General features: G+C 37.5%; 1 protein-coding gene across 1 annotated transcript in view; it reads left to right on the top strand.

Annotated features, from left to right (window-relative positions):
* Positions 1-27,760, top strand: part of Rnf115 (ring finger protein 115) — an 87,889-nt gene that overhangs the window by 2,539 nt on the left and 57,590 nt on the right. Inside the window, exons 2-3 of the mRNA XM_004853903.4 lie at positions 22,804-22,862; positions 26,355-26,412. Of these exons, the coding sequence (XP_004853960.1) occupies positions 22,804-22,862; positions 26,355-26,412 (117 nt within the window). The remainder of the gene's footprint in view (positions 1-22,803; positions 22,863-26,354; positions 26,413-27,760) is intronic.

The raw sequence follows: 27,760 nt of genomic DNA, 5'->3' as shown, positions 1-27,760 counted from the left end.
CTCTAGTCCATTTGTTGACTGAAATGTTACTGAATGACAGGAAAGTGAGTGAGGATAGTATGTGCTTTTGATTTCAGAGACAGTATGGAATCATTGGTGCCATCCGGGAAGGTGTGATAGACAAAAATGGGATTTGAATTGAGTTTTGAAGGATAGGTAGAATTCAGATTGAGAATACCCAAGAACATGAGGTAGCAAAAGGAAGAATAGGTTGAGGAAAAGGGAAAAGCACTTAGTACATCATTGTTTGTTCTTTTTTTTAATTGATAAGTAAAATATTACATATTTATGGAGTACATGTTATATATACATTGTGGAATGGCTAAAACTAATGGATGAGGTATGATCGATAAATACATTGAACATTTAAATATTTTAAAAAGTATCACAGGGCTGGGGATTTAGCTCAGTGGTGCTGCACCTGCCTGGCAAGTGCAAGGCCCTGAGTTCAATTCCTAGTACCAAAAAAAAAGTATTACAGTAAAAGACACATTGTAATTATTCCCCCTTGAAATACTCCCCCTCATTTCGAACACATTCCTGCTACTTTCTGTAGCAGTTCTGGAAGTCCTCTTTCTTGAATGTTTTTAGTCATGCTGTGATGCCTGCCTCCCTGTTTTGAATCAGAACCTTTACCTTTCATGGTCATTTTGACTTTGGGAAAGAGCCAGAAGTCCCATGGTGCCAGGTCCAGTGAATAGGATGGATGAGGACACACCGTGTTTTTATGAGCATGCCATTCTGTCAGATGGCACTTGGCATTAACACTCACTGTACTTTTGGTCATCTCTCATAAACACGTAAAAGAGAACTGCTTCAGAAAGTGGCAAGAACGATGGGATAAATGTTCAGAGTGAGGGGTAGGTAGCATTTTGAGAGGGACTAATGGCGGTGTGTGTTTTTTAATGTACTTTAAGAAATTTAAACACACTATATTTTATTTATTTGGTACTGGGGATCGAACTTGGGTCCTTGCACTTGTGGGGTAGGTGGCGGAACCACTACACACACTATACATACATATATATATATATTTTTATATATCCTTTCATTGGTACATTTTAGGTGTACAATATGACATTCATCATTGGAGATATGCACCTTTACATACTCTCTTGGTTCTTATTTTTCCCCCTTCACCTGCCCTCCCTTCAACCCCTCCATCCCTCCCTATTTACAAAGACTTTGTTTCCATTTTTTCATTTTCTTATATTCCATTCCCTTCTTTCCTTTCCCTTCCCCCTCCCACTTCCCCCTCCCCTTTGCCTACACACTATATTTTAATAAGCCCTTGTATACATGTTACCCTACTTACCTTTTTTTTGGGGGGGGGTGATGAGAACACTTAAAATCTGTTTTAGCAATTTTCAGATTATTATTGTCACGATGTGCAGTAGTAAATTGTTAAAATCATGCTTTTGGGAAAAGACACAATGAGGTTAGTTACAATTTTTTTTTTGGTCCAGTGTGCATTGGAGATTGAGGCAAGGGCCTTCACACTGAGTTACGTCTCCAATGTTTTTATTTTTTATTTTGAGACAAGGTCTTGCTAAGTTGCCCAAACTTTCCATCCTTCTGCCTCAGCCTCCCAGAGTGCTGGGTTATAGACATATGCTACCATGCCTGATTTACAGTTCTGATTTGTATATGAGCCAGTGAGTTTCATTATGTTTCATAGCCATTTCCCAGGCCATTATCTTGAAAATGTCATAAGAATGACCAGATCAGTAAGTATCTTGTTCAGTACAAACTTGTCTAGAGGCTCCTGAAAAATCAGCTAGTACTGGTAAAATGATCTGTATATTCACTAGGTATCTATGTTTACATAGGACAGCATTGAAAAAGTTTTTAGAGATAATTTTTGATGTAACCTTGAAATTCTCTCACTGTAAATACCCAGCATACAATAGAATGCATATTTCTTGAATTAGATGAATATTATAGGAAACTTGGCTGCCCTTCTGGGAATAGCCAGACCTGGTTCATCGTAGATAGTTTTTCATTGTCTAGATTAAATTTACATCTTTAGAGGGTACTGACCCTTCTGGTGATAGTGGGTGTCAAGAAGTGTTGCCCTTGAGTGCTGAGTGCTGTTCTTACTGAACACCAGGAACTGGGTATTGAGTTTACTCCAGCATCACTCCCCCCACCCCCCTGGGTTCTTGGGGTCCAACCCAGGGGTTGATGCAAGATAGGCAAGTGCTTTACCACTGAGCTACATCCTGAGCCCTTCATCAGCTTTTAATGAGGTATTACTAGGTATTTACCTACTTGATGGGAAGGACTACTTCACAGCCATTTCATCTGTTGCTGATTTATTCACCATATAGCAGAGCTATAAGGGTGTTTAGTGGAACTAGGTTGCAAGGTTTTACAACTCTCTTATTTCTTCTCTTTTACCAGATTCAGAATATAACACTTCTTGATACATTTGGAAGTACATATAGGAAACAGTAATAGCTTACCTAGTGTTCAGCCTTGAAACTACCTTTAATTATTTTTGTTAGTCTTATTTGATGGATTCATCAGTCAGGCTAACTTTAATGTTCATGTTAAGAGAACTAGTTTTGGCTGGGCATGGTGATGCACACTGTGTACACAGCCCTTGTGAGGCTGAGGCAGGAGGCTCTCCCTAAGTTTGAGTCCAGCCTAGGCTACGTAGTTCAAGGCTAGCCTGAACTATATAGAGACCCCTGACCCCCAAAAAGTTTTAGTTATACTTTTGGAGAGATCAAGGCCAGCCTGAACAATATAAAGACCGTGTCTCCAAAAAAAAGAAAGAAAGAAAGAAAGAGAAAAAATAGTTTTGGTTATAATTTTGGAGAGAGATTAGAATATGCCTAAATTAAGCTGCATATAGGGTTGCATTTATTTGGTGAAATAACACTTTTTACTGCTTGTCCTGATCTATGCTTTGTGTGTCTTTAGTTTAATCCTCTCAGTTAAAAGGACAAAAGATTCATTTAGAAAGAAGATACTAAGGAATGAGGAGGAATCATGAAGGGAGTTTAAAAATGAAAATGTATTCAGTGGCACTGATATCTGTTAGGCTTTAGGGAAGACTCTCCATTTCAACTGAACATTGCTTTCAGAATTTTTCTCATATTAAAAATGGTTTTTTTTTTGGTGCTGGGGATCAAACCCAGGGCCTTGTTTGTGCTAGATAAGCGCTCTACCACTGAGCTATGTCCCAGCCTTAAATTTAGATTTTTTTTTTTTCTTTAAAGACAGGGTCTTGCTATGTGGTTCAGGCTGGCTTTAAACTCACTATGTAGCTCAGGCTGGTCTCGAATTTGTAGCAATCCCTCCCAAGTGCTGGGATTACAGGCATGTGCCAGCACACCCAGCTGGATTTTAAAATAAAAAATTTTGATTATATGGTCTGAAGCACCTAAAATTTCAGATTTATATAAGATTAGGTAAAAATCCCATTATATATTTTTTTGGTCAAAAGATGATAAGAGAAATACTTAAGGAAACTTTGCAGAAGTGTCTACCTCATCTGGTATCCTATTGAAATTGTGAAGTCAGTACTAATGGAGTTACTATGCTGCATCAAAGGATTACTGGGGAATAAGTACATCATAGAAGGTTGTGTCATGGAATGTGAAAGTGTCTTTCTGTCCCCAACATACCTCCTTCCTCTATACCACCTCCTTCCTAGCCTCTATTAAATCAAGATCAGAGATTATTTTATGAGATTGGATCTGATAGCATCATTGCTGTGATGAGATAAACCATATGCATAATAACCTGCTTTTGGTATTGATGAGACTAGGGTGGTTTGTAAGTGTTTTATGGAGATCAGGGCAGTTCCCACATTCGGATGAGAGACCATTCTAAGTGAGAGGAGTACATATATTGCTCATTTCTGAGGCTTTGCCTAAAGGGACTAGTAGAGTTTTTTCCCCTCTATTTTTTTTCTCTCCCTCTGTTTCCCTATTATATCTCCTTTCTTGGTCTAATAAAATGTCATCCTTATCAGTAAGTGATGTTATTTAGTTTTTGGCCCTTTACCAGGTACTACACAGGTATTAATCACTGTGTTGTACTTGATAGCTCTAAACAGGAATGTGTTCTAGCTACTACATAGTAAAGAGTAAGTTACACTGGGTGTGGTGGTACACACCTGTAATCCCAGCACTCCACATGCCAAGGCAGGAGAATAGAAAGCCCATATGGGCCAATTATCAAGGCCCTGCTTGAAAATGAATAAACCAGGCATGGTGGTGGTACACACCTCTAATCCCAGGAGAATGAGGCCGGAAGATCATCAAGAGTTCAAGACCAGCCTGGGCTACATAATGAGTTCAAGGCCAGCCTGGACTACAAAACAAGACCCTATCTCAAAAAAAAAAAGTTTGGGGATGTGTCTCGGTGTGAAGGTCCTGGTTTAACCACCGACACCCCCCCCCCCAGTAGATATCTGTAAGATTTCTTTTTTTTAAGCAGTGGTAAAGCTTATTTAAAAAAGTAAAAGTAAAGAATGAGGGAGAAGCTGGCTCTGCAGAGTGAGCTTGGGCTGAGTGAAAAACGAGAAAACAAGATAAAAGTACACCCTGGAGAAGTCGGGCGGGATATGGTGAGGAAAGCTGAGATAGCCTCTGTAAGATTTCATAGTGTTGATGAACTAGCAGAAGCAACACAGTGCTTTGAGTTGGGTATAAGAGTTTTTAATTATTAGAGTACCTTAAACTCTGTTATTGGTGACTGTCTACATAAAGTCCGCTTGATTAGAATCTATTTGCAATATAACAGTAGCTTATTTATTTATTGGCATTACTGGGGATTGAACCCAGGGGCTTCACACTGAGCTACATTCCTAGCCCTTTTTTATTTTGAGACAGGGTCTTACTAAGTCACTAAATTGCCCAGGCTGGCCTCAATTTTCCATCCTCATGCCTCAGCCTTTCAGAGTGCAGGAATTATAGGCATGCATCAGCACACCCGGATCTTATTAGATATTTTTTAATTGAAGGAGTGATATGAATTGAACCACTCAGTAGTTACATTTTAAAATTAGGGACTTTAGTGTTTTAGTATCTTTGTGGTATAACATGGAAGTGTTATATTTGAACATACAATGTCAGTAAATGTATTCCTTGCAAGATCTGGAAATAAATACAATATATATTTTTTTGGGCAGAAGGCTAGTTTTAGTCTTGACATTCTACTGATAAATCAACATGTATATATTGGGGAAATTTGTGGGACTTTTTCTGTATGAGGAAGAAAAAAATCTCAAATTTACTGCACATGAAATTCCTTGTCTCTTTTTGGGAGGGGGAAATACCGACCAGATGTTAACACTGTGTTTCCTTGTGTTTAGTTGCTCTTTTTTGACCTTTTCTTTGGTTCAGGGAGAGGATACTAAGGTCTTTCAGCTAACTAGTTTACAGAACTAAGAAAGAAGAAGGTTAAATTGCTCCCCCATAGTCAAATTAGAAGGAGTTTAAGAATTAGGTGTAGATGTGGCTTTTATTTCATTTCTCCATAATTTAATCATGGGTAATAAAGGAGACAGTACAGAGCAATGCATTTTGTTTGTAAACATGTTTGATTGTTACAAGTAGGAGTTAAGGGGAGGGAGAATTGCAACTAACATCTAGCAAATAGGAGCAAAAGATTCTGCTAATAAACACTCCAGTGCACAGGACAGCCTCTCACAGTAAAGTATCATTGAGCTCAAAATGTCAAGAATGCTGAGGTTGAGAAATGCTGGTATGAATAAAAGGATAGTCGTTTGTCTTCTTGTACTACAGTGCTTAAGATTTTATTTTGGTGTAGCTTTATTTTTTATTTTTTATTTTTTTTTTGAGACAGGGTCTTGCTATGTAGTTAAGGCTGGCCTTGAACTCTCCTTGTCATCCAGTCTGGCCTCAAACTCATGGCAGTCCTCCTGCCTCAGCCTCCCAAGTACTGGGTCTACAGGTGTGCACCACCGTATCTTGGTGTAGCTTTATTTCTAATTTTAGGATCCTGATGAGAATTTTAAGTAAAATAATTGAGATAATATAATTTTAGCCAAAGCCCTAATGGGGTGAATTGTTTAGAACAGGGGCCAGGGCTCAATAGTTAGCTGCTGCTATTGTGTTATTGCAGTATCTGTTGGGTCACTTTTCTTCTTGTGATTACTGAGAGCAGAGGGATTGGATAGCCTCTCTCATGTTACACAGGACAGGGCAACTTCTAAAAGTATCCACATTTTTTTGTCAGTTGGGAATTAATTGAGTTAGTAACACTGCATATAATTTAGTAAAACAGCTGGAAATTCCAGTTTGAAAACAAAACCAAAAGCAGACAAGCCTTACTTTTTAATTTTTCTGTAGCACACCTTAGTATTAATCACATTTTATTTTGTGTTTCTCTTACAGTTATTGAGAAGTTTCATGAGCGTGGGAGATTTTGTGCTTAAACTATAGTTTCTCAAACTCTTGGCTGAGAGGGTGGATTGAAGTTATCAATCCTTGTTCTAATACTAATTTTTAGTGGGACTGGAAGTTAGTCACTTGACCCTTTCAAGTTACTTAGTATACCGCATTATAAAATAATAGGTACACCTAGTATAGATGCTTGGCTGAGCATTTGAAGGAATGGAGCCGCATAATCCTGATTGAAAGGCAGTGTGAGAATGATGAGCAATTCTCATTTGTACAGACATAGGAAGTTTTAGATTGTCTACAGTTTCAAATGCAGAAGTTTAGGTAAGGTTTTGAAAAGATTTTTCTTTCTTAAGGTTTTTTTCTTTTTTGTTTGTTAGTAGTACTTGGATGCTTGTGTGTCACATTGAAGTATGTCAACTTGCCTGATTATAACCAGGAATACTTTCCTTCTGTGATGACTGTTGGCTCTCTTTTCCCAAAAGAAACCTCTTAGTTTTGCCTTCCTTGAAAGCCTGTTAATAATCTTCTTTATGATTTCAGCAAGTGTTATAGAGAACTTCTTAGTAGACAAGATTCTGTATATCTCCTTGCCTTTACAGATTTGAATAGACTTTAATAGAACCATCTTCAATAAAGGTTTCATTGTGTTCGCTTCTCACCAGACTTAAAATTTACATGATCACAACAAAAAGAAATTGCTGTAGTTACTCTTTTCTGCTTTTTTCTGAGTTAGCTGAGAACTGCGTATATCCTACAGTGGTGCTAATCTTCTAACCTGGTGATTCTCAAACATCTCAGACCCAGTACCCTCTTTTGATAATAAATATTTTTAAATACAGACTTTAATTAAATGGAATAGACAAGTGAAATAGCTTTCTTCTATATATAATTTTAGAAATTCTCCAGCTATAAGCTAAAGGATAAATAAAAGTAACATGATATCATCATCATCATCGTCGTCATCATCATGATGTGGTACTAGGGATTGAACCCAGTGCCTTGTGTTAGGCAAATGGTTTACCACTGAGCTGTTCCCCAGCCCTTTTTGAGAACAGGGCCTTGTGAAATTGCCCAAGATGGCCTTGAGCTTGCAATCTTCTGGTCTCAGTCTCCTGGCAGCTGGGATTACAAGTCTGTGCTGTTGTGTCTGGCAGTTTTCTTCTTTTTCATTTTTTTTGTAGTACTGGGGAAAATAGTATATATATTAATCTATAAATACTGAGTTGCTCCTAATAGGAAGATGTAATGTAGTAGATGTTGTTATCAGACATACCATCAGTTTGACATGATAGCAATCCAGGTGGACTGTTACAGGAGATTTGCAATTTAAATGCCATGAGAAACAGAATGCTGACTAATTCTTGGTAAAGGTACAAGTAAAAGAAAATGTACTTTTCTCTTACTTTAGCCAGCAGTTAACTTTTCTGGACTTTTTCTGCATATTAAAATCTTGCAGAAAGACAGTGTTTTATACGTAGAGTGGAAGTAGTTCCTAGGCTTTGGTAATTATAAAGTTTTTTTTAAATTCATATGGAAGTTTGAGAATAGAGACGTTTTTTCTCCTAGGCTTTACTGAATCTGCCTATTAAATGTCAGTAACACATTCTTTTTTTTTTTTACCAGTGCTGGTAATCAAACCCAGGGTCTCGCCCATTTTAGGCTATATACTCTACCACTGAGCTATGTCCCTAGCCTAAATTTTGGTAGGACTTTTTAAAGACACTTCCATAGATGTCAAACATGTCCTTAGTCAACTGTATTATGTTCATTTAAGAATGACTTCTAGCTGGCATGGTGGTGTACACCTGTAATTCCTGCTACTTGGGAGGCTGAGGCAGGAGGCAGGAGGATTGCAAATTCAAGGCCAGCTTGGGTAATTTAGCAAGATCCTATCTCAAAATAAAAAGTAAGGGTTGGGGATGTAGTTCAGTGGTGGAGCACTCTGGACATGGTCCCTAGGACTCCCTCCTCCCGCCATGATGTCTAGTCATACAAGAAAACATTTTTCCTTTTTCCATTTGATCATTCACTCTTTTCTCTTATTATTCATTACTTTAGTACTGTAACTTTTTATATTGCAAGATTCAGTCTTTGTCTTTTAGACTTTTACAAATTGTACTTGACAAAGATTTACTTGTTCTTTACACAAGTCCTCCTATGTGGCTTTTCCTTTTCATTTCCTTACTAATCAATGCTATTTCCTTTTTCATCAGTGTTCAAACAGTGCCTGGTACATAATAAGCATTTGTTAATTACTATTTGTTTAATGAAAGAATTGTAATTGTAGGCTTTTTCTTGTCAATTTCTGCCTTTGGTTTGTTTTTGTTTTTTATAATTTTTAAAGTTTTTATTAGTATGTGTTTGCAGTACATAATGATTAGATTCATTGTAGGGAGCTGGTGCATGTATATAACACATCTTAATTCTTTTTACCTCCCCCTTCCCCTGCCCACCCTTTCTCACCTTCTGCCTTTGGACCGTTTGAAAATGATGGGGATACTATTGTTTATTAAAAAAACAAACAAAGACAAAGCACAAGCTCAGAGACTGAAAAAAAGGATTTAGCCAGTGGACCACTTACTGCTTATGAGAGGCAGTCAGAGTTAAGCCTCTTGTTAAGCGTAGTTCTATTACTATTTATGAGAGGTTCTAAGTAGAAGAGACTTTTCATAATTACATGCGTATCAGAATGGCTGATTGGCTTTTAAAGCAGTTATTCATTAATCATTTGTAGCTTATTATGTTCAATATAACTTTACTTCATCTAGTGCGTTTTCTAGTGTGAATACATTTTCTTTTAAACAAATTAATAAGCTGTTTGTTCCCTGATTTTGAATTTATAGTGCTAGTTACTAGGTCCTAATCTTGTAATATGGTAACTGCTGAATTATTAGAGGTACCAATGTACCTAGTGAAGAAAAATTAGGTTGAAGAATGGAAATTTTATAGCCTAACTTTATTGCTTTGAAAAATTACTGTATTTGGATTGCAGATATAGTGTGAAAACTATAATAGTGTATTTACTTTCTGTTTAATAACATGTGATTTGCATTAAAAAGTGATCAGAGGGGCTGGGGATTTAGCTCAGCTCAGTGGTTCCGCCACCTGCCTTGAAAGCACAAGGATTGGAGTTCAATCCCTGGTAACCCTGACCCCCAAGTGATCAGAAGTGATATTTCTTTCTTTTTTTTTTTTGGTACCAGGGATTGAACTCAGGACCTTGTGGTTGCGAGGCAGGCAGAAGTGATATTTCAATGAAATAAAAATGAAAAAATGAAATGAAAAAAACTATTAGTCCCCTGAAAGTTTCAACCTTGCTTTATTAATACACTAAAATTATTGGTTTGTTATTCTCTCTTAAGTATACATTGATTCAATGAGAGGAACTTATTTAATATATATTAGCATCCTACTTTTGTGTGTGTATGTGGGGGGGGAATGCTGGGGGTGGAAGCCAGAACCTCCTGCATCCTAGGTAAGTGTTGTACCACTGAGCTATGTCATCTGCTCATTTTGAAAAGAGCTGGGCATGGTGCTATGTGGATGTGATCCCACCATTGTGGGTGTCTGAGGCAAGAGGCTGGCAAGTTTGAGCCTAGCCCTGGCAACTAAGAGAGACCTTGTCTTAAATTTAAAAATTAAAAAAAAAGAGCTGAAGATGTAGCTCAATGTAAAGGCCTTAGGTTCAATCTCCAGTACCAATAAATGAATAGATAGATAGATAGTATTGCTACTGTGGGAAAAAACATTCTCATTTAACCTTTAAACACATTATTGAACCTTCAAGGGCTTTAGTTTTCCTTGCCTGTAAAATAAGGCTAAAGTTTAGTTGTGTTTATTCTTGCTCTCGATAGTTTAATGATTTTCCTGGGTCTTGTTGAATTTTGTAAAGAGAATTGTCTCAGTTACTTTTTTCTCATTGCTGAGACAAAATACCCAACACCCAAAGTTAAAGGAGGAAAGTTTTATTTGGCTTACAGTTTTAGAGGTTTAGTCTGTAATTAGCTGGCTCCAAGTCAGGGTGGCATTGCAAAGGAGGAACAGTTCATGGGGGGCAGAAGGTAGCAAAGCAACAAGGGATGACCACAGTTCTTTCTATCTCTTATATCTTATCCAGGCTGTTTAGTGTGGGTAGCACTCACACTCTTAATCCTAGTGCCCTTGATCCTAGCATTGCACTATGAATCACTTCCAGCATCCCACACTATAGATCCAGCCACCTCTGAAGAACCCCACCTACGACTGCATGAGGCTTTGGGGAACATCTAGACACAAGCCATAACATTCCGTCACTGGCCACCCAAAGACTCATGCACATTCCTTTATACAAAAGATATTTAGTCCATCTTCAAGAGTTGCCAAAGTCCTAACAGTTTCAGCATTGCTGAAAAATCCAAGTCCAAAGTCTCTGAGATATAAGGCAAATTCTTAGCTGCAAGCCCCTGTACACATGAAAAGAAAGTTAAACACTTCCAACATTCAATGGCACAAGATAGAAATTTCCATTCCCAAAGGTGCAAATAGGGGGATACTGTGACGGACCAGCCGTCACCAGTCGAAAGGTTCCTGAATGGGGGAAAGGAGGACTGAGAAAATAAGACAAAGAGACAGAGTCGGGAGGGCTCCCAAGACCGAGCAAGCAAGTTTATTTTCACCTCTCTTTTATACACTCAGTGAGTTAGGTCATTAACCATGACCTTTATCCAAAACACCTGCTTCATTTGTTGCTAGTTTTCTAGACACTCCTCGCCCTCATGGGCTACTTTGTTTCCTGGGGTTACAGAAGGTTCACCTTGTTGCTAGGGCAAACTCTAAAGGGAAACATTGGAGTTATTGGAGAGACACGGTTCCCCATTACATAGTCTCCTGGCCATTTATAACAGGGTAAAATTAAAATGAAGCTTTTTGGCTGACACCACTCCCCACAGGATACAAGGGAATTGGAAAAATGCAGGTCCAAAATCCAGCAGGGCAAACATTAAGGCCCACAGTTGCACTTCCAGCATCCCCGACAATCTGTGGCAAGTTGTGAATTCCAAAGGGCTTGGGTGACTCTGCCCCTTTGGCACTGCCGGTGGTTGTAGTTCCCTTGGCTTCTCTGTGGGGCTGGCTCTGGTCCCTCCTTGCAGTTTTTCTCAGCTGATCCATATTCTTGCCTTCTCCAAACTTCTGGGGTCTCTACTGCACCTTCAGCTTCACACTCATAGCTTCACGCACTGCTCTCCCAGGAGCACACTGCCTGGCCTCCCAGGCCTTCTTCTGAAATCTGGGTGGAAGCCTTCCTGACCCCACAACTCTTACATTCTGCATGTGCCTAAAACCAGCACCACGTGGATGATGGCAAGCTGGAGCAGTAGCCAGGCTTCCTTCTCTGTCGGCTGTAGGGTCCAGTGCCTGTGAACCAAATCCCAAGGAACAACTTCCCTAGGCTGCCACCATTCTGGAACATGGTGCTCTGGGGTTCTCTTCTCAAAGCAGTCTTTCACCTTTGCAATTCTGAGGCTGCAGAGGCTGGAGTGCTGTTAGTTTTTGTGACAGCCTCAGGCCATCTTTTCTGTTGTTTTATTTTGAAATATTTGGCTTTTTTTGCTAGTCTTTTCAGTGACCAGTTTTTCCTCTGCTCCATCTTTGCAGGCTACAAACTTTACTGGAGCTTCCTTTCTGGCCAAACTCAAAATGTTTTAAATCATTCTGTTGGGCTCTTTGCTCTTGGTTCTCAACATAAATCTGGTTAAAAGCCCCCAACAATAGCCAAGCCACCGCCTCAACATTAGACTTGAATTTTTTTTTCTCCAAGGTTAATTAGTCCACAGCCCTTAATCTTAGTCTCCGGCAAAGTCTCTGGACACAAGCAAAATGCAGACAAACTTTCTGCCAAGGTATAACACAAATTGGAGTCTAACAGCCAATGCAGTCTTCTTCCCAGCAAAATCCTCCTGAGCCTGATCTTTACCAGCAGGATTTCTAGCAGCCTTCAGGTCTTCTGAACTCTGACCAGAGTCTCCCATCAAGTGAAACATAAGGCACTCCAGCTCTCCTTTTTCAGCTAGCATCTCCAAACCTTTCCAAACTTTTCCCACAAGTCATTCCCAAAGGCTCCTGAACCACATGGTCAGGTGGAGTCACAGGAATGAGCCCACTTCTCTGCTGCCAAATTCTGCCTTAGTTACTTTTCTCTCTTTGCTGAGACAAAATACGCAACACTCAAAGTTAGAAGGAGGAAAGGTTTGGGGCCCAGGATGTAGCTCAGTGGTGCCGTGCCTGCCTGGCAAGTGCAAAGTCCTGGTTTAATCCCCGGTACCAAAAAGAAAAAAAAGGAGGAAAGGTTTACTTGTAGAGTTTCACAGTTTATAGAGGTTTCAGTCTGTAATGGGGTGGCTCCAAGTCAGGCTGGCATCACAGAAGAGTTCATGGTTGGCAGAAGGTAGCAAAGCAACAAGGGATTAGGTTGGGGATTTAGCTCAGTGGTGCTGCCACCTGCCTCACAAGCACAAAGTCCTGAGCTTGATTCCTGGTACCAAAAACAAAAACACAAAAAAACCAAGGAATGACCACAGTTCTTTTTATCCCTTATATCTTATCCAAGCTATTTAGTGTGGGTAGCACTCACACCCCTAATCCTAGTGCCCTTGGATCCTAGCTACACTGCATTACACCATGAATCAACTCCAGGATCACACTCTAGATCCGGCCACTCTGAAAAAGCCACACCTATGAGTGCATGAGGCTTTGGGGGACATCTAGACACAGCCATATCAAGAATTTTGTTCTATATTTTTCCACAAAGATCACAAGATCATAGGAGAGCCACTGAGTTAATCTTACTCAGTTAAAATTTTACCTTGGAAACAATATACTTAATGAATTAACAAACTTAGCACATAGGTATTTTTTTTTATCATAATTAGCAGTTTTGAAAATGTTAGGATCAGGATCCAGGACATAATGCAAAGCAATGTCAGGATTTTCCTTTGTTACATTGAACAGGGCCATACTTTCTTTTAATGGTTCTGGGAATTAACTGAGGGCCTTGGGCATTCCAAGCAAGCACTCTATCACAAAATCTATATCCCTAGTCCAGCAGGGAAGTTTTAATGCTGGTAATGTGAAATTCTCTTATCTCCTTGATGGAAGATAAGAATTCCAAGTATTTGTATTTTGATGAAGAGATCTCTATCAGGTTTTGGATTGCTTTGAAGGCAGTGGTGCAAAGAAGGGCAGTGTTAAATATATTTAATGTAAAGAACTGATCTGTAATTTAAAGGTCTGTGCTTTATCCCTATCTTTTTGGTTTTATTTTTTTTTTAATTTTTAAATTTTTATTTATATACTAATTGGTACATTTTAGGTATACAATACATTTACGTTTATCATTGGGTGTTTGTACCTGTACATGATGTATCTTGGTTCTTATTTTTTCCCCCATTCACCTTTGCGCCTTTCACCCCCACCACCCTTCCCTATTTACATAGACTTTGTTTCCATTTTTTTTTCTTTCTCATAATTTTTCCTTTCCCTTCCTCCCTTTACCCTTCCCCTCCCACCACCCCTACACCTTTGGACCTTTTCCTGTTTGAAATTATCAATTATTCATTTTAATCATTTTCATCCTTATTTACACTTTCAGTTTCTCACACTAGAGAAATTATCTAGTATTTATACTTGTGTCCTATTTATTTCACTTAAGAGTATGGCCTCAGTATGCATCCATTTAGCTATAAATGACTCTAGTTTCTCATTCTTTATGGCTGAGTAGTACTCCATTTTATAAAAAAACCACACCTTCTTTATCCAGTTTCTAGTTGATGGGCTCTTGGGCTATTTCCAAACTTTAGCTATTACAAACTGTGCCACTGTAGACATAGGTGCACATATATCGCTGTGGTATGATTCTTTTAATTCTTTGGGGAAGATACCCAGAAGGAGAATAGCTGGGTCAAATGGGACCTGTAGTCCTAGTTCTTTGAGGTGTCTCCATACTGATTTCCACAGTGGTTGCACCAGTCTGCACTCTCACCATCTTTTTGGTTTTAAAGTGATATTTTTAATTGAAATGATGGCTGGGCATAGTGCTCCACACCTGTAATCCCAGCTCCTCAGGAGGCTAAGACAGAAGAATCCAAGGTTCAGGCCATCCTGGACAACGTAGCAAGACTCTGTCTCCAAATGAAATAAAAGGGCTATGGATTTAGCTCAGTGGTAGAGTGTTTGCCTGAGTGTGTGAGGCCCTAAATTTAATCCCCAGTACTGCAAGGAAAAACCAAGTGATAGTAGGTAGAGATTTACAAAAAAAGTTTTTACTTTACAAAATTAAAAAATTGGCAATCATGTGGGTTCTGTTTTTTAAAAATTGAAATTGAGCGGCTTTGTGGAATCTAATGGTCTGGAATTCAGTAGTCTAAATCAGTTTCTCAAACTGTGTGCCAGGATATCATGGTAAAATAGTACATACTAAATTTTTTCACTGTCTGAATCTCTTCATGACACAGACTAGCATAATAATGGTTATGAAAAACCATTCAGTATAGCAGCGTGCTTAATTTTAAAATTTAGCCTTTTCCAGATTTCCCCCCTTAACAGACCATTGATTAATATCCCATTTGAAAAATACCCACGTACAAATTACTTGCTTGGCTTCAGATACACTATTCTTTTATTTTTATTTTTTATTTTTTTGGTACCAGGGATTGAACTCGGGTCCTTGCGCTTGCAAGGCAGGCAGCAAAACCACTGAGCTAAATCCCTGGCTCCAGATACACTATTCAATTCTTACTTTGGGTTGAGTGTCCCAGATTTTTTTTTTTGTGCCGTTTCCTCTCTAATCGCCAGAATGTAATTAGTGGAAGTGGAATTTTTGTAGAGCATACACTTTGTAGGTGATTACGGTAACAATCTATATTACTTTTCTTTTTGCACAGTGCTTGGTACATTAAATTTAGAGCTTAGAATATGAATGCATAAATGTCAGTTTATGAAAGAAGATTCTATCAGTCTAAACTGAAAGTAAGAAGATAAATTTTGCTTCCAGGCTATTATGGTATACATCTAAGCTAAAGATTTGTGATTTTGGATCATTTACCATTTTATATCTATGCTGAGTTTTTATACTTCTGCCTTTAGTGTGAGTAAGCAGAAACTATAAGTCTTTTCAGGCCATATATATTATGTGTAGTTAACTTTTTTCCTGACTAATTCTTGTAGTTTAGTCTTTTTTTTCTTAGAAAATTTGGCTTCTTACCCATCCATCCAATCAAGCTTATATCAAGTAACGCTTTGTCCTGTGACCTGATTTTCTGCCTTGGTACACAATGAGCTAAAGAAGGTTGGTTGATTATATACTCTTGTTTGGAATCTCTGATAATGTCAGTGTTCACTTACAGCCTGAATGAAGGAACAAAGTGATGAAGGTTGTGAATATTACTATTCTTAGAGGGAAACCAGAAATCAAGGCAGTTTTTATCCTGGAACTGAATCACAGCTCTTCACACAGTATTTAAGTTATATAGTTATCCTTTATAACACTAAAACTATTGGCTTATGTTGCCTGGTTGGTTGGTGCTAGGGATTGAACCCAGGTCCTAGCACATGTGAGGCAAGCACTCTACCACTGAGCTACATCCCTAAGCACTTGTGTTGTCTGATTGTGAAAGCTTGTTTTCTTTTCTTTTCTTTTCTTTTTTTGGTACAAGGGATGGAACTCGGGACCTTGTGCTTTCGAGGCAGGCACCGGAACCACTGAGCTAAACCTCTGGCCCGTTGTTTTCTGATTCGTAGCCAGGAGAGCAGTTGCTTGAGACTTCTTGGGTTCAGAGGACTACAGTAATTTCAAAGTGCTTAAACTGGAAACTTCTTTTTAAATAAGTCGTCAACCACGTGAATGAGAGACTCTGTAAAGGGGGTGTGGGAGTGTGGGTCAGCAGTGAGGCATTGAAAAGGAAGAGTCAGAGGCCAACATAAACTGTGCTGTAGCAGTTTGTGCTATTGCTCAGAGAAGAGGGATCCCAGGTCCCTAACTTTGAGGATATGGTTTCTGTCTGTAGTGGGGATGGGTATATCAGGTTATCCTAGTGTGATGACACAGATGTATATCCACTGTTCTTGCTCTAGTTTTCTGTTTATTAAACAAGGATTATAATCTGGAGTAACTAATAGCGATACATACTGTCTTCTGTCTAATGAGACAGGCACTGAGTTAGTATTTTGTAAACAGTTTAATCTTTAATAAACCTTATAAGTGGAGACCTGAAATTGTAATTCAGCTGATTCCAAAACTCTTTCCTCTAGGCTGTAAGACTGCTGGGCCAGGGATTTAGCTCAGTGGTTCTGCTGCCTACCTTGCAAGTGGAAGGACCCGAGTTCGATCCCCGGTACCAAAAAAAAAAGACAGACTGCTGAATAGCCAGGCATGGTGGTGCACACCTGTAATCCCAGGACTTGGTAGGCTGAGGCAGGAAGATCACTGCTAGTTTGAGGCCAGCCTAAACTACATAGCGAGACCCTGTCTCAAATAACAAAACAAAAAACCACAAAAAAACCCCCCGCAAAAGACTGCTGAATAGTATAAGTTAAAGGGCCTTTTGATTACTTTTTAATTGTAATTTTAAAAATTGGCCCTCTGGGTTTTATGGAGATGACCTCTAAATTTGGTTTTGTATGAAATCTTTCTTCAAGAGATTGGTTCTCTCTTGGAGTACCACACTAGATTTTTGAATTTGTAAGCTTGAAGTTCAGACTTTGGATTGTGTGAAGTTCACAAGAGTAATGTTCCACTGTGGATGTGAGTGGGGAGACAGTATAATTGGCTGCTGATTTTCCAAAGCCTCTTCAGATTCTGTTATAAACTTTTCCATTCAGTCTTCAGCAAATTATGATTATTGATTTTTTTCCTTTAAAAGTACAATTATTTTCAGTGTAGTTTAATGAAAAGAATATGGAATTTTGGATTCAAGAAAGATCAAGGTTTAAAGTCCCAAGGGCATTGTTCAGGTTTTCAGTTATTGCCCAAGAAGTTATCCCAAATTTAGTGACTTAAAACAACTATTTGTCATATTTCAGCTGGTCTGCTTTCACCTTTGGGTCTTTCTTGTGGTTGTGCCCAAAAGTAGTACCTGAAGATGGAGCCACCTAAAGGCTCTACTAGGCTAGACCTCTAACTAAGGTGGTTTTTTTTCTCTGTCTGACATCTCAGTGCTCTTTGACATGGTTTCTCTATCCAACAGACTGTAATAGATTTACCATTATGACTTCTCAAGTTTCTAGAGTTAGACAGCAGAAACTGCCAGGCAATTAAGTGTTCTGGAACCAATGTAATAGTCTACCTATTAAATGCAGGGCTTACTAGAGTCAAAGCGATAGAGGAACAGATTTCACCTCTTAAAAGGGGGGAGACGGTCACATTGCTGAAGAGCATATGGGCCAGGTGTATTGGCACATACCTGTATTCCCAACACTTGGGAGTATGAGGCAGAAGGATCGCCACGAGTTCAAGACCAGCCTGAGCTACATAGTGAGTTCAAAGCCAGCTTGAACTACAAAGCAAGACCCTGTCACAAACAAACAAATGAAGAGTGTATGGGTTGGGAGATCTTGTTTACTTCACTTTCTTGTCTACAAAATAGAAATAACAATATTCACCACACAGAGTAGTTAAGAGGAAAAACACAGTGTCAGGGACATCATAGATACTTAGTAAATATAGGTAGCTTTCCCCCTTAATCCCCCTCCCTTTTTTGTACTGGGGATTGACCCTAGGGCCTTTGCACTGAGCTACATTCCCAGCCTTTTTTTGGATTTTGAGACAAGGTCTCGCTAAGTCACTAAATTGCCCAGGCTGGGTTTAAACATGATCCACCTGCCTCACCCACAGAGTGCTGGGATTATAGGCCTGTGTCACCACTCTCGACTCCTACTAGGTTATTTCTACACATGTACTCTACTTTGACTTTGAGCAGTCACAGTAAGTTTCACTCCCCTCCCGCCCTTCCTCCTTCCCACCCTCCCTTCTTCCCTTCTTTCCTTCCTTCTTTCCTTCCTTCCTTCCTTCCAGTACTGGATATTCAACCTAGGGGCTTCACACTGAGCTCCATCCTCAGTCCTTTTAAAATTTAAGTTTTTATTTTTATTTTGAGACAAGATCTTGGTAAGTTTCCTAGGCTGGATTTGAACTTGTGATCCTTTTGTCTCTAATTACAGGAATGTGAAAGATTTATGGAAAAGTAATGGGTCAAAATGGCATAAAAATATATGCTCATGTAGATCTGAAGACTTATTATGCTTTCAGTTTAGAAATTTTTCCTGGAACTCAGCCATCAGGTCCTTATTTGTGTAGTAATAAATCAAATGGTGTTGTGAACATACTTGTTGCCTCCATCTCTCAAACTAATTGGAATGTGACATTCAGCAGGTGGCTTACCAGTTTCTAATCAGTGTTACATTTCCTCTTTTTTTTTTTGTAATGGGGATTGAACTCGGGTCCTTCTGCTTGCAAGGCAGGAGGTGGAACCACTGAGCTAAATCCCTGGCCCCTAGTCAATGTTCTGTTTGCTAACAGAGCACAAGTTGACCACTGCAGGAACTATATGCAAGAACAAAGCAGAAATTCCCAATGAAGTGTTGCAATTTTAAAACAGAGAATTGTATAGTACCATCTTTGGATTTCAGAAAGATTTACATTAGCCTTGTATATAGCAAAGAAAAGCAAACTGGTTCTGCTGATGTCAACCTTGCACCGTGATGGAAGTATTAATAAGGAAATCTTGACAAAAAGGAAACTTTATACAACAAAACCAAAGGTGGAGTAGATGTTGTTAATGAGTTATGCAGTAACTGTGATGTCACTTGAAACACAAAGCATTGGCCAGCGACTGTGTTTTACTCCATCCTAAACATGTGTGGCATAAATAGTTTGATAGTTTACAAAGATAATAATAAGTGCAAAATACCACAGATACATTTCCTTAGAGGGTTGGGACTGGAACTCATGAGAGATTATTTATAGCAGAGGAAAAACAGAATGATTCTGCCCAGGTAACTATGCAAAAGAATTATGGAGCACACTGGTGAGCTGATAGGTGAACAAGCAGGCACAGTGTCCCAAAGACCTGCTATGACAACAGGAAAACCAAAAAGATGTCAACTGTGCCATACAAGAAAGGACAGGAAAACGAAACATACATGCTATCAGTGTAAGCAATACTTCTGTATGGAACATGCAATTTTCATGTGTGAAGACTGCCTTGGGTGTGACAGTTGAAGCAAAGATTATTTTTATTGTAGAGTTCTATTGGTATTGTCATTGTAGTTCACATAGGTTTTTATTTCTGATGTTATCTTTTAGGTTTTGTAAGCAACAGCCGATGTGAAAATGTTAATGTTTAAGTACTCATTACACATTTGATATTTTATTGATATCTGATTTCCCTGCTAAGTGCCCATTATATAAGATAATAGGAAGCTCCTGGCAAAACAGTAAGAGAAGAGATGACAAGAATGACCTGCCACATAGAAAAGGAAGGCCAAGCACATATGCTGTCAGTGTAAGTGAGGCATGTGCATGGAACATACAGTTGTCATATGTAAAGATTGCCTTGGGTGTGACAGTTGAAACAAAGATTATTTCTGTGGTAGACTTTTGTTTGTGTTTACATTGCAGTTCACATAGGTTTTTATTTCTGATGTTATCTCTTAGGTTTTATAAGCAAGTACACAGCTGATGTGAAAATGATGATGTCTATTCTAAGCACTCATTACATATTTGATATTTTATTGATACCTTATTTTCTTGTTTATGTGTGATAATTGAAGTAAAGATTTTTTTGTAGAGTGCTTTTGGTATTTTCATTGTAGTTCACATAGGGATTTATTTCTGATTTTTTTTAGGTTTTGTAAGCAGGTACACAGCTGATGTGAAAATGTTGATGTTTATTCTAAACACAATACATATTAATAATTTAATACTTCGTTGTATTGATATTTTATGTTCCTATTAACTACACATTGTATAATATAATGACCTCTGGATAAAACAGGAAGACCAGTGAGATGTGAAATGTGTCCTACAAAAAAGGCCAGGAAAGCAAAACACACATGCTGTTGGTGTAAGCAATATATGTGTTTGGAATGTGCTGTTATCATGTGTGAAGACTGCCTTAGGTGTGATAATTGAAGTAAAGATTTTTTTTTTTATAGGGTGCTATTGGTATTTTCATTGTAGTTCATGTAGGGATTTCTGTTGTTCTTTTTTAGACTTTGTACAACAAAAAACAGTTGATATTGAAAATTTTGATGCTTTTTTAAAAACAATAAATATTAAAAATGCAATACTTTCCTGTTAAGCACTCATTGTTTAATAGAATAAAATTCAGAAAATTAAAGTTAATAATCAATGGAAATATTCTAAAGAATAAATGTGGGTTTGACACATCCATGTTTCTGTAACTTTACTACAAAAAATGAAGCATTATCTGAATGAGCTATGCCTGTATTTAAAGTGGTGGGGATAGTGAGAGAGGGAAAGGGAAGAAAGAAGAGGCCCCAGCACTGTAATTATGATCAGTTATACTTTGTGATTTAAAAAAAAAAAATTTAAGTTTTTTTTGGGGGGGTTGTTTTTGAGGTTTTTGGAACCAGAGTCTCTTTACGCAACTTAGGCTGTCCTTGAACTTATGATCCCCTGCTTCACCCTCTCCAGTGCTGGGATTACAGGTATGCAATACCACACTAGGTTCAGTTGTTCTTCATTTTAGACATTAGAATAGATTTAAGGTTAGCCTTCTAAAATCAATCTCACTTGAATTTGTATAATTTTCTTAATGGGAGAGAAAAGGATAGGTTGGAAACTACCTGAGAGAGTGAAGGATGAAGGAGTAGAGGGAAGATTCAGAGATCAATATGGTCTCCAGTTTATTTCTAGAGTATAGTATGCCCAATATGGATGTGTCTCACCCTTAATGTCCATAGTGGAGATTAAAGGTTGAGAGCTTCCTATGCACAGGGTTAAGTTCATGGTGATTTGAAGTTTCTAATAATCTTGTCTTTTGTCTACCTATCTTCAGTATCCATAGTCATACTATGTTTCTATGCTCACTTCGGTAGCATATATACATACTACTCCCTTCCAATCTCTGTGTCTGCTGTTTCCTATCATCCTAGTCCTAAGTACATAATTTCCCTTTTCAGTGACTAGCAAACAAATCTCTTTGACATGAAGAATTGATCTTATTTTCTTTACAGCCCTTTTAAGAAAACATTTGGCTGTTTGGTTACCAATCTTATTTTTGTTTGAGGAGACAAATACAGCTGCATGATCATCAGATAAAACAAAGCTTCAGGGATCCGAAAGTACTACAGGGAACAAGGAAATAATTGAAAATGTCTTTCCCAGATCTGTTTTAATATGTAGTTAAAATATGCTTTCTAAAAGTCCGATAAGGCACTCTGTAAAGTGTATTCTTTCTTAACCTCAAAGCTTGATATTATTACTATTAATTTATTTTTGATTTTCTGAGAGAAAAATCTCACTATGTATTTCAGACTGGCCTTAAACTAACTGTGTAGCCCAGGCTGGCCTAGAACTCACAGTGATCTTCCTATCTCAGCTTCCTGAGTATTGGGATTACAGGCATACACCACTATGCCTGACAGCTTGCTATTATTTAAGAGAATGATTTATTACTGAAGGAAATAGAAATTGAGTTAATGGAATTATTTTGGTTTTTTGAATTATAGTTTCTGTGGAATAGTTAATAATGTTAAGTTGTATTTAGAACCATTGATAATCAGAAATAGATTAGAAATGTTTTAAGTCCCACTGTAATTTCCTAGTCTATAAATTGATTTATGCTGTGATTCAGTTTGTCTTCTGTGTACACATAGTAAAAAATAGTAGTTTCTGTATCCATCAATATTAATCTTTTATTGCCCTGATGTAGAGTTTTTACTTTAGATTTGAGAAAATTAAATGACAAATTAATTGCAGCTAAAAACATACACCAGCCATCCTAATGCTGCTACTAAAAACCCAAAACAAAACAAAACAAAAAAATAAACCTACCCAAATTAAAAAGCTAAACAAGGCTGGGGATTTAGCTCAGTAGTGCCACTGCCTGCCTCGCAAGCGCAAGGTCCTGAGTTCGATCCCTGGTACCAAAAATAAAAAAGGTAAAACAAAAAACCTTGCAACAAATCTTTGACACTCTGTCTTTCATCTGCCAGTGGGAACCACTTAGCTAGCTGTGAAAGATATTTTACACGTATCTTACAGACTTCTTTATTTGCCAGAATGTAATAAAAAAAAATCCTGAGAACCAACAAGTACATAAAACATCACATACTATCAACTTATATACTGCATGTTATTCTGAAACTACATAGTTGTCTTCCTAATGAAAAACTTTTATTTGCTTTTTCCCTTCTTTTATAGGAATATATATGTCCCAGATGTGAATCGGGGTTTATTGAAGAAGTGACAGATGATTCCAGGTATTGTACAAGCTAATGAATAAATCAGACATTCTTTTATAAAGCTGTTTTCTGTAGTATCAACTGAATGAACTCGAAGGAGTTTGTTTTCTAAATTTGATGAAAGGGAATACATATGAGTGTGAGTATGCACGTGTGTGCACACACAAGTGAGGGCAGAAGATGGGAGAAGGAAGGGCAAGAAAAGAGAATTTGGAAAGTCATATGAGAATGGGTATGATGAGATCCACAGCTTCTGATTATATCATTTCTTGGGGACCTCTATACCCATATCAGAGTAAATCTGGTAAGTCTTCATTTATTTTCTCGGACTTCAGGAATCTCTTAGATTATTGGTTAGTTTTCAGTGACCACTTTGTTTCTGAAGGTTAAATTGCTATCATACATCTTTGGTGGGCTACGGAGTGACTTCTGATAAGACTTTAAGGAAGTAAAGATGTTCTAGCTAGCAAAACTGTGTTGTTACTCTTATGAAGCCTTAGAATCTTTGTTCTTGTTAAGGTTGTTGCTGTCAAATTTTTACTATCTTGCCCACTGTGTATTAATATTTGAATTTATAATACTTGAAATTTGTTCTCATTGGCATCAGTAGAGATATAAAAACAATTATAAAGTAACATTGATTTTGGTATTGGCATTTTCTTTTGCTAACCCCGATGGCACATTTGTTTTTTGGGGGCTGTCTGGTTAAACAATCCAAGAAATACCAACTGGTTACAATAATCTTAGAGTGACTAGGGGATTCTAATGGCTATAGTAGATAATTCCTTTACTATTGCAGAATCTAAATTTGAAGGTTCATTCTACAACCAGGAAAACTACACATTATACAGTATGTACTGTTAGTTTTACTTTATTAATGATTGGTGACTATATGTGTAAATGAGCTGGAGCTTCTGGGGCAATGTATGGCATGGGATTCAGTTTGGTATAAACACTTAAATGTTGGTATAACATGCTTGGTTTTTAAATAACAATGCAAATGCTAAACCTATAAGATTAACATGACAGCAAAATTAAATTAGCATGTGTGGATGGCATGCCGACTTGGTACAGTGTAGCTTTTTTATTTGTGCTATCATAATTGCACTAAATACTTATTTCAGGCACTTTCACACTGCATGTGTTAAATAAAGATATTGATTGTAGGGGAATAATTAATGGGCTTATTTTTTTCTAAGTAAGAAACTAATCTCGGTTTCTTTAGGCAGATAGTACTTTTTTACAAAATACAGGTACAGGTGTGATGGCACACACCTGTAATCCCAGCACTTGGGAAGCTGAGGCAAGAGGATTGATTGTGAGTTGGGGTCAGCCTGGGCTACGTGATGAATCTGAGGTCAGCTGCCTATATAACAAGACCATGTCTCAAAAACAAAACAAAATACAGTTATAAATGAGTGTGATGGTTAATTGCAAAATGCATCTTTGTGAGGCACAGGGCTGTGAATTTTATGGATCTTGTTCTTATTTGACCTAATTCTTTTATTTGTGCCCTTATCGGTCAAAGATTGTTCTGTTTAGGGACTATTGGTAACAACTACTCAAATGTAAAGATTGTATTTTGAAAGACATCAGTGTTTTTTCTCTTAAATTAGTGTCTTAGAGGCAGCATGATATTTCCTTCTACAAAATTTGTATTTCCTAATTTGAACTTAGCAACTACAGTGGTTAGTAGTGGATGGGAAAAATAAGAGAAAGTCTTTGTATATAAATTTGAGGTAATGGGACACATCTGCTACTAAACATACATGTAGAGAGGCACTTTGTAAATTTTCTTAAGCTTTGTAAAGTTTCTCAGAACGTTGAGGTTATTTTTATTATCCATTTATAACTAGTGCTATCACTGAAAATGCAAAGGAATTTTAAGGAAAGGGAATGTTGAAGGAGTTACAAGGGGACCAGAACCCTAAAAGATAAAAGTTGATGGTTTGCGTACTAATATTTGAATTCTTGAAACCACACAGTAAAGATAGGAAGGAAGAGGGCTGGAGATGTGGCGCCATGCCTTCCTGGCAAGCGCTAGGTCCTGAGTTTGATTCCCAGTACCAAAACAAAAGATAGGAAAGAAGAGCCTTGGAAGCTTGTCAGGCTTGGGCAATAAAATGAATATATAGCCTTGCAAGTTTGTTTTTTATGATGTCTGCTAGTTCAGTTAGTTGTGGCATAAATGTTTAGGTACTTTTGGAGTTGCTATGGAATTGAAATGATTTTTACAAAAGCATTTTTAATTTCTGAAACAAACACAAGTGGTAATGGTTTCTAGTCAAACAATAAGGCCTCAGAATGATTCCATAAAGAATGGCATTAGATTTTGCTTTTGGTTTAACCAGGTTGTGTTTATTTCCTCAATGAGCTCCGTGCAGTGCTTGGATTGGTATTGTAATCCCTCAGATAAAAGCTGTTTGTAGTTTGTGGGTTTTGTATCGTTGAGTGTTTTTATGTATGTATGTTTGTACATTTATATGTTTTTCTTAAAGTGTTACTCAGCAGTTCTTGTGATTCTTTCCATCCTCTTTTTCTCCCTTTTTTAACCACTTTCTTCTCTTCACAAATTTCATAGAAACAGTGGGATTTAATACTTTTCCTGCTCTTAGGATTTTTGGGAATAAGTAGTTATTTTATCATTTATATATGTGACAGTATTTCAGGTTTTATTTTGAGTTATCAATATAGGATATTTTATTGCGGAGTTTTCAAAGGTAATGGGTGTGCTCTAATTTCCAACACATTATACATACTCTAAATATTTAATTTGAGGCATTAATAAAATACAGCTTTTGCTCTTTGAATTTATACTTATGAAAGGAGGGGAAAGAGTTGAAATGGATGAGGCTAATTCTAAGTGTTTACAATACAAGGTAGAATTTGGAATCAAAGAGTAGAGGAGTATAGAAGAGTCTCATTTGTTGGTGAGTTCAGAAGCGATTTAATGGAGGAGATAGCATTTGAGATTGGCCAAAAAGGTAGACAGGAAAATCAAAGTACTGTATAGGATAAATTATCAGAAGAAGAAATATTTATTTTGAACCCTTTTCTGATGTGCTAAACTCTGCACCAGACCCCTTATATTACTACATTTAATCATTCCCAAGAAATAACTTCTTTTCTCAAATGTGATCATGGAATGGTTGAATGGGTCTATTGTAAAATGTTGTTTTGTTTTCTTAGCCTCTGTGAGGATAAATGTTTTTCCTTTTCTGTTAGGTCAAATTTGAATTGTATTACTAGCTCAAGGTCCTTCTTCTTTCTTTGTGGTGCCCTCTCTCCAAATTTTCACTTGATTCACTTGAAATCCACTTGATTTTGTGGTTTATATTTTCTATAGATTAATTCACATGCCATTATTTATCATTTCCTTTGTAGGTGTTATGTTGGGATGAGTTGTTTTTCCTTATTGGGCTTTGTTGTCATTATGCCATTCTATTTTTAGTTTCTGGGAAGGGAGCTTGTTCTGGGAATAGAATTACCACCATTCCTTTTTCTCTTTAGTTTTTTAGGTGGTGGCGGCAGCCGGATACACAATAGTACTTCAACACATTTTGCAGAGGTAAGTAAGTTTTCCTTTGGCTGAAGGAATTCTTTAGGAAGTTTGTGGGATTTTAAAATTGTGTCGGATAATCATTTCCAGGTGTGGCAAAACATCAGAATTTAACTGAATGTGTAAAAAAAGTTGGCAAGAGTAGCCTTTGGAAAGATCTGTTTTTAGAAGCTAGGACTTTGACATATTACTTTTGATTAGTAGAAAGTTATAGCTTCAGACTATACTGCTTTAAAACCCGGTAGTACTTTTAGTACTTTTTCTTCTTCTTCATTGTGTATATGGTATGAGATTAAAAACATGTGCTGTTTTTGAAATAACAGTGTTGTAGATTTTGCTTTGGTGGCATGACTACTAAGTAAAGAAAGAACAAGCCAGGATGAGCTGTTAAAACGTAGTCTTCAGTGTTGCAGTTGTAGTCTTCAGTATTAGTTTTTATAAGTTTGCTTCTCATCAACATGTTTGATTGGCAGATTAAGTATATTACTGCCTTTCAAATCCTAGTACAGGATCCATAATTCATTTCTACTTCTTTGTACAATATGGCATCCATATATTTTGAGAATAACAAAAATCTTACCTGATGTAAAATCTTACCTAATATAAAAGCAGGGCATTAGTCTGCATCCTTGAATACTATTTTAAATTAAATTCAAAGTACTTTTCTTTTTTCACTGTATCCATGGATCTAAAAATCTGTTTAGTTGTCTACCATTTTTAAGTGTGCATGTCAGTGGCATTAGGGACTAGAGCCCAGAGGGACAGATTAGTTCAGCCTACAACAAACAGTGGTTTGCTTTTGTTTCTGAATGTGTGCCCTGTATTGTCACACAGCTTGCTGGGCTCTAGAATGCTGATAGATGTTAAAAGTAAACAAGTTAAATCCCATAATCAGAATTCCTTTGTGTTTCAGGTTCACATTAATCTTTTTCAGAGGTAGCTGAAGAGCCTAGAGAGTTAGCCAAATAGTTTGATATTTATTTTGTGTGTAAATTAGAACTATATTAGCAGTATATTTGGAAAGTGGTATTTAGTAAGAAGCCCATAAAACTCTAAAAGTCCTGTCTTATTAAGGGTATTTTCTTTTGCTTAGGGTCTATGGCATTTCCTAATATCTAGTTTAAAGTTTTTTTGCTAAGTCTGATCTGCGTTGGTAGAGATTGATTAGAATGTAATTCCAGACGGATTATTATGTCTTTGAACTCCCATTTTTATGTTCTCATTTTGATGAACTAAAAAATAATTATTTCAGTATTGTTCTGCTTCAGAGGCCCAGAAGATTTTCTGATTTCAACATTTCCCCTCATGTGTACAATTGGTGATGATCAGTTTCTGATTTTGCATATGCCGAAGTAAC

Source organism: Heterocephalus glaber, unplaced genomic scaffold (assembly GCF_053883595.1).
Source record: "Heterocephalus glaber isolate CG9 unplaced genomic scaffold, H.glaber_assembly_v1.0 deba00001442, whole genome shotgun sequence".
NCBI lineage: Eukaryota > Metazoa > Chordata > Mammalia > Rodentia > Bathyergidae > Heterocephalus > Heterocephalus glaber.
This window is presented reverse-complemented; position numbering and strand designations above follow the sequence as displayed.